At 40.4% G+C, this 14,222-nt stretch overlaps 2 protein-coding genes across 5 annotated transcripts in view; both read left to right on the plus strand.

The window, feature by feature from the left end:
* Window positions 1–8,949, plus strand: part of SEC24B (SEC24 homolog B, COPII coat complex component) — a 99,116-nt gene extending 90,167 nt beyond the window's left edge. For all 4 annotated transcript variants that reach the window (XM_068543291.1, XM_068543292.1, XM_068543293.1 and 1 more), the window contains 2 exons: window positions 7,696–7,799; window positions 8,043–8,949. In XM_068543291.1, the coding sequence (XP_068399392.1) occupies window positions 7,696–7,799; window positions 8,043–8,157 (219 nt within the window). In that variant the 3' untranslated portion in view covers window positions 8,158–8,949. The remainder of the gene's footprint in view (window positions 1–7,695; window positions 7,800–8,042) is intronic.
* Window positions 8,950–9,566: 617 nt separating this feature from the next.
* On the plus strand, window positions 9,567–10,676 carry LOC137763522 (RNA-binding protein with serine-rich domain 1-like). The gene is made up of 2 exons (XM_068542001.1): window positions 9,567–9,718; window positions 10,004–10,676. The coding sequence occupies exons 1-2, from the start codon at window positions 9,567–9,569 to the stop codon at window positions 10,653–10,655; spliced, it is 804 nt and encodes a 267-aa protein (XP_068398102.1). The 3' UTR covers window positions 10,656–10,676.
* Window positions 10,677–14,222: the final 3,546 nt, after the last annotated feature.

Below are 14,222 nucleotides of genomic sequence, written 5' to 3' on the forward strand. Positions count from 1 at the left end.
TCATTGTAGTTTTGATTTCCATTTCTCTAATAATTAGTGATGTTGAGCAGCTTTTCATGTGCTTCTTGGCCGTCTGTATGTCTTCTTTGGAGAAAGGTCTATTTAGGTCCTCTGCCCATTTTTGGATTGGCTTGTTTGTTTTTTTAATATTGAGCCGCATGAGCTGTGTATATATTTTGGAGATTAACCCTTTGTCCGTTGATTCATTTGCAAATATTTTCTCCCATTCTGAGGGTTGTCTTTTCGTCTTGTTTATGGTTTCCTTTGCTGTGCAAAAGCTTTGAAATTTCATTAGGTCCCATTTGTTTACTTTTGTTTTTATTTCCATTACTCTAGGAGGTGGATGAAAAAAGATCTTGCTGTGATTTATGTATGTCAAAGAGTGTTCTTCCTATGTTTTCCTCTAAGAGTTTTATAGTGTCCGGTCTTCCATTGAGGTCTCGAATCCATTTTGAGTTTATTTCTATGTATGGTGTTAGGGAGTGTTCTAATTTCATTCTTTTACATGTAGCTGTCCAGTTTTCCCAGCACCACTTATTGAAGAGCTGTCTTTTCTCCATTGTATATCCTTGCCTCCTTTGTCATAGATTAGTTGACCATAGGTGCATGGGTTTATGTCTGGGCTTTCTATCCTGTTCCATTGATCTATATTTCTGCTTTTGTGCCAGTACCATTATTGTCTTGATTACTGTAGCTTTGTAGTATAGTCTGAAGTCAGGGAGTCTGATTTCTCCAGCTCCTTTTTTTTCCCTCAAGACTGCTTTGGCTCTTCGGGGTCTTTTGTTTCTCCATACAAATTTTGAAATTTTTTGTTCTAGTTCTGTGAAAAATGCCATTGGTAATTTGATAGGGATTGCATAGATTCTGTAGATTGCTTTGGGTAGTATAGTCATTTTCACAATATTGATTCTTCCAGTCCAAGAACATGGTATATCTCTCCATCTGTTGGTATCATCTTTAATTTCTTTTATCAGTGTCATATAGTTTTCTGCATACAGGTCTTTTGTCTCCCTAGGTAGCTTTATTCCTAGATATTTTATTCTTTTTGTTGCAGTGGTAAATGGGAGTGTTTCCTTAATTTCTCTTTCAGATTTTTCATCATTAGTCTATAGGAATGCAAGAGATTTCTGTGCATTAATCTTGTATCCTGCAACTTTACCAAATTCACTGATTAGCTCTAGTAGTTTTCTGGTGGCAGCTTTAGGATTCTCTATGTGTAGTATCATGTCATCTGCAAACAGTGACAGTTTTACTTCTTCTTTTCCAATTTGTAATCCTTTTATTTCTTTTTCTTCTCTGATTGCCGTGGCTAGGACTTCCAAAACTACGTTATGTTGAATAATAGTGGTGAGAGTGGACATCCTTGTCTTGTTCCTGATCTTAGAGGAAATGCTTTCAGTTTTTCACCATTGAGAATGATGTTTGCTGTGGGTTTGTCGTATATGGCCTTTATTACGTTGAGGTAGGTTCCCTCTATGCCCACTTTCTGCAGAGTTTTTATCATAAATGGGTGTTGAATTTTGTCAGAAGCTTTTTCTGCATCTATTGAGATGATCATATGGTTTTTGTTCTTCAATTTGTTAATAAGGTTTATCACATTGATTGATTTATGTATATTGAAGAATCCTTGCATCCCTGGGATAAATCCCACTTGATCATGGTGTATGGTCCTTTTAATGTGTTGTTGGATTCTGTTTGCTAGTATTGTGTTGAGGATTTTTGCATCTATAATCATCAGTGATATCGGTCTGTCATTTTCTTTTTTTGTAGTATCTTTGTCTGCTTTTGGTATCAGCGTGATGGTGGCCTCAGAGAATGAGTTTGAGAGTGTTCCTTCCTCTGGAATTTTTTGGAAGAGTTTGAGAAGGATGGGTGTTAGCTCTTCTCTAAATGTTTGGTAGAATTCACCTGTGAAGCCATCTGGTCCTGGACTTTTGTTTGTTGGAAGATTCTTAATCACAGTTTCAGTTTCATTGCTTGTGATCGGTCTGTTCATATTTTCTATTTCTTCCTGGTTCCGTCTTGGAAGTTATACCTTTCTAAGCATTTGTCCATTTCTTCCAGGTTGTCCATTTTATTGGCATAGAGTTGCTTGTAGTAGTCTCTTAGGATGCTTTGTATTTCTGCGGCGTCTGTTGTAACTTCTCCTTTTTCATTTCTAATATTATTGGTTTGAGTGCTCTCCCTCTTTTTCTTGATGAGTCTGGCTAATGGTTTATCAATTTTGCTTATCTTCTCAAAGAACCAGCTTTTAGTTTTATTGATCTTTGCTATTGTTTTCTTTGATTCTATTTCATTTATTTCCGCTCTGATCTTTATGATTTCTTTCCTTCTGCTAACTTCGGGTTTTGTTTGTTCTTCTTTCTCTAGTTCCTTTAGGTGTAAGGTTAGATTGTTTATTTGAGATTTTTCTTGTTTCTTGAGGTAGGCTTGTATAGCTATAAACTTCCCTCTTAGAACTGCTTTTGCTGCATCCCATAGGTTTTGGATCGTCATATTTTCATTGTCATTTGTCTCCAGGTATTTTTTGATTTCCTCTTTGATTTCTTCAGTGATCTCCTGGTTATTTAGTAACATATTGTTTAGCCTCCATGTGTTTGTTTTTTTACGTTTTTTTCCCTGTAATTCATTTCTAGTCTCATAGCATTTTGGTCAGAAAAGATGCTTGATATGATTTCAGTTTTCTTAAATTTACTGTGGCTTGATTTGTAACCCAAGATGTGATATCTCCTGGAGAATGTTCTGTGCACACTTGAGAAGAAACTGTAATCTGCTGTTTTTGGATGGAATGTCCTATAAATATCAATTAAATCTGTCTGGTCTACTGTGTCATTTAAAGCTTCTGTTTCCTTATTTATTTTCATTTTGGATGATCTGTCTGTTGGTGTAAGTGAGGTGTTAAAGTCCCCCACTATTATTGTGTTACTGTCGATTTTCTCTTTTATAGCTGTTAGCAGTTGCCTCATGTATTGAGGTGCTCCTATGTTGGGTGCATATATATTTACAATTGTTATATCTTCTTCTTGGATTGATCCCTTGATCATTATGTAGTGTCCTTCCTTGTCTCTTGTAACATTCTTTATTTTAAAGTCTATTTTATCTGATATGAGCATTGCTACTCCAGCTTTCTTTTGATTTCCATTTGCATGGAATATCTTTTTCCATCCCCTCACTTTCAGTCTGTATGTGTCCCTAGGTCTGAAGTGGGTCTCTTGTAGACAGCATATAGATGGGTCTTGTTTTTGTATCCATTCAGCAAGCCTGTGTCTTTTGGTTGGAGCATTTAATCCATTCACGTTTAAGGTAGTTATTGATGTGTTTGTTCCTATGACCATTTTCTTAATTGTTTTGTGTTTGTTTTTGTAGGTCCTTTTCTTCTCTTGTGTCTCCCACTTAGAGAAGTTCCTTTAGCATTTGTTGTAGAGCTGTTTTGGTGGTGCTGAATTCTCTTAGCTTTTGCTTGTCTGTAAAGCTTTTGATTTCTCCATTGAATCTGAATGAGATCCTTGGTTGTAGGTTCTTCCCTTTCATCACTTTAAGTATATCATGCCACTCCCTTCTGGCTTGTAGAGTTTCTGCTGAGAAATCGGCTGTTAACCTTATGGGAGTTCCCTTGTATGTTATTTGTCGTTTTTCCCTTGCTGCTTTCAGTAATTTTTCTGTGTGTTTAATTTTTGCCAGTTTGATTACTGTGTGTCTCAGTGTGTTTCTCCTTGGGTTTATCCTGTATGGGACTCTCTGTGCTTCCTGGACTTGGGTGGCTGTTTCCTTTCCCATGTTAGGGACGTTTTCGACTATAATCTCTTCAAATATTTCCTCAGGTCCTTTCTCTCTCTCTTCTCCTTCTGGGACCCCTATAATGCGAATGTTGTTGCGTTTAATGTTGTCCCAGAGGTCTCTTAGGCTGTCTTCATTTCTTTTCATTCTTTTTTCTTTATTCTGTTCCGCAGCAGTGAATTCCACCATTCTGTCTTCCAGGTCACTTACCCGTTCTTCTGCCTCAGTTATTCTGCTATTGATTCCTTCTAGTGTAGTTTTCATTTCAGTTATTGTATTGTTCATCTCTGTTTGTTTGTTCTTTAATTCTTCTAGGTCTTTGTTAAACACTTCTTGCATCTTCTCGATCTTTGCCTCCGTTCTTTTTCTGAGGTCCTGGATCATCTTCACTATCATTATTCTGAATTCTTTTTCTGGAAGGTTGCCTATCTCCACTTCATTTATTTGTTTTTCTGGGGTTTTATCTTGTTCCTTCATCTGGTACATAGCCCTCTGCCTTTTCATCTTGTCTATCTTTCTGTGAATTGGTTGAATTGGTGGTTTTTGTTCCACAGGTTGCAGGATTGTAGTTCTTCTTGCTTCTGCTCTCTGCCCTCTGGTGGTTGAGGCTATCTAAGAGGCTTTTGCAGGTTTCCTGATCGGAGGGACTGGTGGTGGGTAGAGCTGGCTGTTGTTCTGTTGAGCAGAGCTCAGTAAAACTTCAATCTGCTTGACTGCTGATGGTTGGGGCTGGGTTCCCTCCCTGTTGGTTGTTTGGCCTGAGGCAGCCCAACACTGGAGCCTACCTGGGCTCTTTTGTGGGGCTAATGGCGGACTCTGGGAGGGCTCACGCCAAAGAGTACTTCCCAGAACTTCTGCTGCCAGTGTCCTTGTCCCCACGGTGAGCCACAGCCACTGCCCGCCTCTGCAGGAGACCCTCCAACACTAGCAGGTAGGTCTGGTTCAGTCTCCCCTGGGGTCACTGCTCCTTCCCCTGGGTCCCGATGGGCACACTGCTTTGTGTGTGTCCTCCAAGAGTGGTGTCTCTGTTGCCCCCAGTCCTGTTGAAGTCCTGCAGTCAATTCCCACTAGGCTTCAAAGACTGATTCTCTAGGAATTCCCCCTCCCGTTGCCGGACCCCCAGGTTGGGAAGCCTGACGTGGGTCTCAGAACCTTCACTCCAGTGGGTGGACTTCTGTGGTATAAGTGTTCTCCAGTCTGTGAGTCACCCACCCAGCAGTTACGGGATTTGATTTTACTGTGATTGCGCCCTTCCTACCATCTCATTGTGGCTTCTCCTTTGTCTTTGGATGTGGGGTATCTTTTCTGGTGAGTTCCAGTGTCTTCCTGTCGATGATTGTGCAGCAGCTAGTTGTGATTCTGGTGTTCTCGCAAGAGGGAGTGAGAGCACGTCCTTCTACTCTGCCATCTTGGTTCCTAATCCCAGTTCTTCCTTTCTGTTTTCCCGTGGCAACCACTAACTTACTTTCTATCTCTACGGATTTGCCTGTTCTGGACAATTCATATACAGTGTATGGATTCACACAATATGCAGCCTTTTGTGTTTGACTTCTTTTACTTCTCACAGTGTTTTCAAGGTTCATCCATGTTGTAGTATGTATCAGTAGTTCATTGTTTTTTATGACTAAATAATAGTCCATTGTATGAATATACCACATTTTGTTTGTCCAGTCATCTGTTCATGGGCATTTGGGTTATTTCTACTCTGGGGCTGTTGTGAACAGTACTGCCATGAACAATTCATGTAGAAGTGTTTGTGTGAACATCTGTTTTCAAGCTTTCTTGGGTATGTAACTAGGAGTGGAATTACTGGGTCATATGGTAAACTCTAAGTTTAACTTTTTGAGCAAGTGCCAAACTGTTTTCCAACAACTTTAACTTCTCTAATTGAAATTATTTTGCTGATAACAAACATAATTTTTTCAGTAGGCCTTTACTGTATGTGTGTTAATACCAAAGAAATATGATTCTGAAAGCAGTTCTCTATACTTAATGGAAAAGGCCTACCTTATTGTAAATATATCCTTTCTCCTAAATGAATATAAAGTCAGTGTGATTTTTACCACATTTGCTGTTTGATTTATTTTTTTAAATTTGACGCATTAATCCCAGAGTTCATTTCTAAGACTCAACAAATGAGGATAATAAGGAAAAGTTTGAAAAGAGAGAATACTATCAGCAAAGAGGAAAGCATGTGAAAAACAGGTCCTACTGAATAAAGTAGTAAACTTTATTTTATAGCTGTATTTATATGCACTGTGATACTGGCACAATAAACATATCAGTGGAACAGAACAAAATACAGAAATGGATCTAATTCATGAAAAATAGAATGCAGTAAAGATTGCATTTCAAATCACTGAAAAAATGGAATATTAGAAAAATAATATTTATTATATTAAAATGGGTAAGGCCTTTGTAAGTCAGTGGTAGAAAAGGTTAAAGACTCTGAGAGCATAAAAATAAAACATTTCTATCTGGTAAAATAAATAAAGCCAAAAGACCACTAAATCAGAAGATTATTGGTAACTCATATGACTGGAAAGAGGCTTATTTCTCTAGGATAAGAAGTTCTCTTACAAATCTTTAAGAAAAGGACACCCATACTCCCTCAAATAAGAAAAGAAAAATAAGAATGATTTGAACAGGTAATTCATGGGCAGAAGATATGGTAGTGGCCATATGAAACAATGTTCAACTTCATTTGTAATTAAGAAAACTAAATAACAGCATAGCATTTCTTTCATTTATCAGATTTTTGCCAGCTGGTAAAATTTTTTTTAATTTGATAACAGGCAGTAATGCAGAGGGAATAGGTCAACAGGCCTGTCAAATACTATGGATTGGACTCTACATTTACACAGTCTTTTGGAGGAGGGTCATTTGACAATATCTGTTCAAATTAAAATCACACAGTGTATGAAACAGTAAATTATTTACTCCTAAGAATATATCCTATAGGTATATTCATGGAAGAATTTATATGTACACATATACTTGTAGCATTAAATAAGTAACATCTATGCATCTATTAAAAAGAATACAGGGGCTTCCCTGGTGGCACAGTGGTTGAGAATCTGCCTGCCAATGCAGGGGACACGGGTTCGAGCCCTGGTCTGGGAAGATCCCACATACCATGGAGCAACTAGGCCCGTGAGCCACAATTACTGAGCCTGCGCGTCTGGAGCCTGTGCTCCGCAACAAGAGAGGCCGCGATAATGAGAGGCCCGCGCACTGCGATGAAGAGTGGCTCCCGCTTGCCACAGCTAGAGAAAGCCCTCGCACAGAGACGAAGACCGAACACAGCCATAAATAAATAAATAAATAAATAAATAAATAAAATAATTATTAAAAAAAAAAAGAATACAACCTGAAGAGAGACTAATGCACAAAGAATAGACTTTTTAGGTCTCTAAAAATAGTCTTGCATATAGTGTTAAATATATTTACACATTCACACTATTCTTTAAAATTGCTTGCCCTTAAATTTTAAGGACTAAAGAAAACATAAGAATGCCTATTATGAGAATAGGGTATAATGTATAGTTGTTTATAAGTGAAATTGGAACTTAGTGATAGCCCCCTTCACTTGAATACTTCCTTTAGAAGAAACATACAAAGTGTAACACGATATACGTGAAATACTAATCATTGTGTATGTTTTATTGACTTGCCTGGAAAGAAGTATAATATTCAGGTAAAATATCAGTCACATACTTATCATTAAGTATATCTTATGACTTAGAAAAATATAAATAGCCTTATCAACAGTGTAAATCTCATGTGTTTGGTTGCTGCTGTTTGGGCTGGGAATCGAGTGCTGGCAGTTGGTTGGTGATAGTGGCAATCATGATTGAGTCCTAGCACTACCTAAGTCTATGAGAAAGGAAATAATCTCCTGATTACATTTTTTACCAGACACATCTTCCAGAGCTAGACACCCTTTCATCAGAAAGAGCTAGATCCTTTATAACCTGGCTTAGAGACAACAGACCATTAAACCCAATTCTTCACGTGGTAAAGTAAGTACTTCTATAACTTAATTATGAAATTGTCTTATCCTGTCCAATCTATGTGAAATTGTTTGTCTTCAAAAGCAAATTTTAAATAATAATATCAAAATACATTCTAGTGGTAGAATGCTATTACTTGATTAACATCCCCTATTCATTGTCAAGTCCCTATGAATTAGTAATTTTGTTTAATGTATAAGTATTCTTTTTAATAGTATGCATTATAGATAAAAACCCCTTTTTCTTCTTCAGAGATGAGAGTCCTGCCAAAACAGAATTTTTTCAACATTTGATTGAAGACCGGACAGAAGCCGCGTTCTCTTACTATGAATTTTTGCTTCACGTTCAGCAGCAGATTTGTAAGTGAAGTGGAATAAAATTGAATAAGAAGAAAAAGGTCTATAACCTAGGTAAAGCGTAATGTGTCAGAGAAGCACATAGGAAATTTGAAATGTAGGCATTTGTTGTTACAAGAGACAATGTGTAGCATAGCACCTGGTCTGAGGCTTTGGCAAAAGGTAAAGAGGAACAAAGAACTTGACAGATTTTCTTCATCCTAAATTAATGGTAATGATGATGCTGTTTCGCGACGTATATTTTGAATTGGTTTCCACACATTTCCCGTAGTGCAGCAGTACAGTGCTCTGTTCATTGCAAGCCGGCAAACTTACGTAGTTACGTGGGATGGTATGTCATAATGTAATATTAGATAAAGTCCCTTTTCTTATAATTAATGTAACATTTCTGGACTTGAACTCTGACAAGAGATGCCAAAAGGCAGTGGTACCGTGTTATTTGTTTATATGAATTACTTTTTAACAAGGAATGATTCATATTCATTAAATGAATTCAATATTTTCCCTGTAAAAACAATAGAGTTTCAGTACATGAACTATAGAAAAAATATATATATAATGTACATAAATGTTACATTTGTAAAGAAAATGTAAAAATGTAACTACAGAATATGAATTGCTTAAACTGTGCTGCATTGTTGGATGACAACCCTTTTGGTGGCAGTTAGAGAATGAGGTTGACGAATGCATATTACGAATTGAGTCCACAAAAGAAACACAAAACTCTTTGTAATTCTGTTAAATCTTTTATGTGGATTTATTTATGATCAGCCTACTAATTAAAAATATTTTGCTTGACAATATGGCTTGGTGTTTGTGTGTTTGTGGTGGGGGAGAGCTGGTGGTATTTTTACATATAGGATGTATTGAATTTACTGCTTGGGGAAATGCAGTGATACCACATTTCGCTAGGTAATGTATGTGAATATGTTTTCATTAATTTGTGGACATTACCAAGTACTTACTCTGTTTGTATTCTAAAAAAACACTACTTTCAAAACACAGGTGATTATTGACTAATCATAACCTTAATTTGTTTTTCTTGGTTAAATTAGGCATTTTTTCCTGCACATTCATAGCAAGAAAATTTTTATAACATTGTGACTATCCTGTTGAATTGACTTTAAGATTACCATCTTGAACTTTGAGAGTGATTTCATTCTGATGGAAAAAAAACCCTCATTTACTAACAGCTTATTTACTATAAAAACTGTTCCTGATCCATTAGCTTGTAAATAAAATTTTATTATAAACACTGTAAAAGTCCCATTGATGAACTTTGGAAGGAAAAAGGCTCCCGATCTGCGTGGTGAGTGATTTCTACCGGTTTGTGTTCGGTGGACCTCTTTTCCTTGGATAAAAATAAAAGTACTCTCTCGCATTCCCTGCTAGAAATGAGAGGTTAAATGACTCACCCCGGATGACGTTACTAATCAGCGGCCGAGCTAATAGTAGAGGTCAGATGCTCTGCACGCCCACCACCTTCTCCCAGCCATCCCCACACCATGCTGCGTCCAGGAGGGGACTCTTGTGGGACGTGAGGAGCGACTGCAGTACTCCAAGGGCAACCAAGTACTGTAATTTTACAATGCAGAGTATCGTGTTCCTACTTTAAGAAAGATGAAATGTTTTGTCTTTGGATAGTTTGTTCCTCATTTAACAGGTATTTATAAGTATTAATACTTGCTAGATACTGTTCTAGGCCCAAAACACATAAAATCCCTGCTTTCACAGAGCTTACACTCCAGAGTGAGCATGTGGAGGACTGGGGGGAAGACAGTACGTTTATATGTCAGGTGTGGTGAATGCAACGGAGAAAAATAAAGCCAGATAAGGAATCCAGAATGCTGGTTTTAGCACGGGCTCCAGCAGCGGCTGCAGCTCACCTTCAGCATCGAGCCGCTCCGGAAGTTCCAGCACCTCCCGCAGCTCCAGCTCCAGCTCCGGCAGCTCCTCCGGCTCTCCGAGCCCTTCTCGCCGCAGGCATGACAAGAGGCGGCGTTCCCGCTCCAAATCCAAACCACCCCGAAGAGATGAAAAGGAAAGGAAAAGGCGGAGCCCTTCCCCTAAACCCACCAAAGTGCACGTTGGAAGGCTCACCAGGAATGTGACCGAGGATCATATGGAGATATTCTCCACCTATGGGAAAATTAAAACGATCGACGTGCCTGTAGAAAGGATGCACCCCCATCTGTCTACAGGCTACGCATATGTGGAGTTTGAGAATCCAGATGAGGCCGAGAAGGCGCTGAAGCACGAGGACGGAGGACACATCGATGGCCAGGAGATTACTGCCACCGCTGTGCTGGCCCCCTGGCCTCGGCCACCCCCCAGGCGATTCAGCCCTCCCAGGAGAGTGCCGCCACCGCCTCCCACGTGGCGCAGGTCACCCCCACAGATGAGGAGAAGGTCGCGTTCCCCTCGGCGCAGGTCCCCCGTGCGCCGGCGATCCCGCTGCCCTGGCCGCCGCCGCCACAGGAGCCGCTCCAGCTCCAGCTCCTCCCGATAAGCAGGGCCACCGAAGCTCTGCCCTGTGACTTGTATCCCATCCAACTCACCCGTGTCACTTTTCTAGCCGAAGGAGGATCGGTAGGAAAGAAATCCCTCACTCAGGGGCAGGCTTCAAAGGTGAAGGCAGTTAATTGCTACATTTCCCCTGGCGGCAGAGTTCCGGCTGCAGGAGTGTTGTTGGTTTGGGGTCGCGCTTATGAAGATGCCCTCCAGTTTTCTGGCTAGAAAGCTTCCACATTTCTAGTTCCTGAGAGTCAGTTTAGTGGCAAAGCCCGCAGGGATAAGCAGGGGGCTCCAGGAGGTGGTACAGCCCCAGCCTGGGAGCATGTTTTCCCATTCCACAGGTGACCTGGGGCCGATCTGGTGGCCTGGTCATGCCCTAACCTGTTGGCCCGCAGGGTCCCACAGGAAAGGTGTGCTTTTACGCAACTGCCGTTCCTGTTAGCCTGGCCCTGGCTCCCCTGCTCGAGTCCTTTTCCGACCTCTAGGGCTAAATACCCAAAATGGTTCTTTTCACGTGTACTCATGTCGTGCACACACACACACACACACACACACACACACACACACACACCCATGTCTCCCTTTCTCTCTGAAACTGGTAAGTTGAGAGCTCTGTCGGGTCATCACAGAACCCCTTCCCCCGCCCGGTTGTGTTGGTATTCATGGTGGTCGTGCAGGTTACCTTGGCAACATGTACATTGTTTTTTTGGCTTTTATTGTACAGTCAGTACTGTACGTTTTCTGTCTTGAGTTTTGTAACTTTGTAGCATTTTAGATAATATTGTGTTTGTACTTTGTCGTGTAGAGAAAAGAATTGTGTCGAATAAACCTAGGATTAGAGTGCAGCTCGAGGGTTGGGTGCACTGCCTCCTTCCTGCCCCTTGGCCCCAAAGGCAGCTTCAGTTGTGAGGTAATTAAACATGATTGTCTTTTTTAAAAAAAAAAAAGAAAGAAAGAATGCTGGTTTTGATAGTAACTAGGGAAGACCCTTCTGAAAAGGTGACAGTTGAGCAGAGCCCTAAAGCCGTGTGGCTGTCTGGAAGAAACCATCCTGGGGGGAACCTTTGCAGTGAGTGAATGTGGAAGTTAGCTTCTGATCACTCTGATTTTCTCTATAAAAGAAGCAATTGGAGTTACAGCTGAGCTGCGAAAGGGGAAAGAGTGTGAGAGGTTCCAAGAAAGAGTCGCCTAGGAGAGTGAGAGATCCGACTGACCAGTGGCTTGCGGTAGGATTGTCAAGCAGCACCGAGGGCCCCTCTTGCGACATGAGCCGTGAACTTCAAGTGAACCCGGTGAGCATGCCTCTTCCTTCTAGCCACATTCACTGCCTGGTGGAAAGTTGGATTTAAGTTGGAACAGAAGAGCAAGGGAACTGAGCATGTATACAAGGAAGCTACTCTGTCATTTAAGTGAAAGGGGCACCTACTGAGTGACGGATAGAAAAACGTCGTGGGCTTAGTAGTTTGGAGGTCCTGCTGAGGTCAGAGAGCTGTTAGGGTACGGATACCAGAGGGAATGAGCTGGAAAGATAGGAAGTGGTGGTCCGGATATGGGATGCTTGAAATTGAGATTTGGGGGGAGTTTAATCTGGATGTCTACAAATGAGGAGCAGAGGGATGCCTGCCTGGGGTTGGAGATCAGCAACAGCCGCCTTGAAAGGCTTTGTCCTCGGAAGACAGCCGGACTTCAGTTAGAGAGTGTGAAGACTGACATCAACAAGGACATAGGCATGAGGAGACTGACCCTCATGGGGAGCGTACAGATAATCATCCTCATCACCGCCTGTGCAGCAAGTCTCTGGCCATTTGTTTGGTGAGGCGGGAAGTTGGCAAGAGGAAGGGGCATGCTTACCAGGAGTTCTCTGAGCCCCTTTTCAACTGATTGAAACTGTCATTAAAGTCAGCAGTTTAAGAGTATCCCAGGTGATGTGAAAACCTCCTAATCCCTTACTAGAACCATTGTTTAATAGGAACATTCAATTTGATTTATAGTTTACATACTGCTCTTAAAGAATATATCCATAGCACAAATCAAGTGCATTGATGGAAAAAGAATTCTGTTTTTTATTTATACATTAATGTATATTTGTGTGCTAAAACCTATTTGAAAGCCATTTATAGCTTGAATCTGTTGTAGTCAACCCACGAGGCTATAAAATGCACATATTAGCAAAGTGTTGTTAAGAAAACTGTGAGTCCTCTATTCAAAGTAACTTTTGAAGACACTAAAAATACTTTTAAAGGCCAAAAGAAGATGAAAACTAACGAAGCTGAAAACAACACTGAAGATATTATTTAGGTGGAATTGCTAATTACTGAAAGAAGACAGTTTAAGATTTAAAAAAAAAAAAACACCTTATTCTTTAGCACATGAAACAGAGACCTCCTGAAAAATAAAAATGGTAGGTAGGTATTTTATGAATCACTCATCTTTTATCTCTAAACTCAGAGATGGAATCTGCATCAACCAAAAAATTGGGTATCCTCTTCCTCCTGCCTTCTTATAATGCCTATGAGCAGCAGAGGAGTTAGCCTCGATTAGGAGACACAGAGGCTGCTAACGCATTGCCTTCTCATGGGTCATGAGCTGATCCAAAAATGAAAACCCTTTCTTTAGTTCCCATTAGTAAGCAATGCACAGTTTTGTAGATTTTCATTTCAATTTTGGGGCCAAAAAGAATTGCTTACCAGTAACCCATTAAATGAGTTGTTACAGATTGCTAAATTGGTAGTCACAAGTGAAAATCACTGTTTTATTAAAGATTACATGACACTCTACTTCTGTTCTCCTAAGAAACCTGGTTCCTGTGCAAGTTTGTAATTTTGCAAAAACTCCCCAAAGTGCGTGTATACAGATAACTGGGTCGCCACCTTCTCGGGAGCTTCTTGGGTAAAATCTGAAACATGCCTCCACATATGCAGAGGGCAGGGAGAGGCCGAAGAAAGAGGCAGCCACTCCAGATTGGTAGGTGGCAGTTTTAATAAGCAAGGGAACTTACTTACAAGGCTTGTCTTGGGTGGCCACAAAACCAGTAGGACTCCACACCTACCTGCCAGAATCTTAAAAGTTTATAGAGACCTTAACTGGCTTCAGTCACGTACACAGTCCAGGGAGCCTCGACACCGCATTTGTGTTTCAGGACTGGATCCTTGGAGCAGCTGCTGGGAGCAGGGAAGGCAAGCAGAATACAGAATCCAAGGATAGGGGAGCGGGTGGGGAGCCTCCAGGTGCCAGGGTCAACTGGCAGTCACGTCTTTTTGATGGCCTCCTCCAGCAACAGGTGCTATGCTACAGACAGTCTGTCAGACAACGGACAGAAACTACCCTACAGCTGGTGATCAGTCAGTTTCTTATAAGTACATCATCACTGCTCGGACATGTTCATGGTTTTTGCAACGATTTTTGTTTTTCAGGTACCTATTGTTTTAGCTCAATAGCCAACTAATTTGTTGATAATTTGATTAGGGTGTAGTGATGTATATGCTTATTTTTACACTATAATTGTCTAAAACTAGATTCTAAAATATACTTTTTGGTAGACGTAAAATGATTATACTCTCAT

Source organism: Eschrichtius robustus, chromosome 4 (genome assembly GCF_028021215.1).
Source record: "Eschrichtius robustus isolate mEscRob2 chromosome 4, mEscRob2.pri, whole genome shotgun sequence".
Classification (NCBI taxonomy): domain Eukaryota; kingdom Metazoa; phylum Chordata; class Mammalia; order Artiodactyla; family Eschrichtiidae; genus Eschrichtius; species Eschrichtius robustus.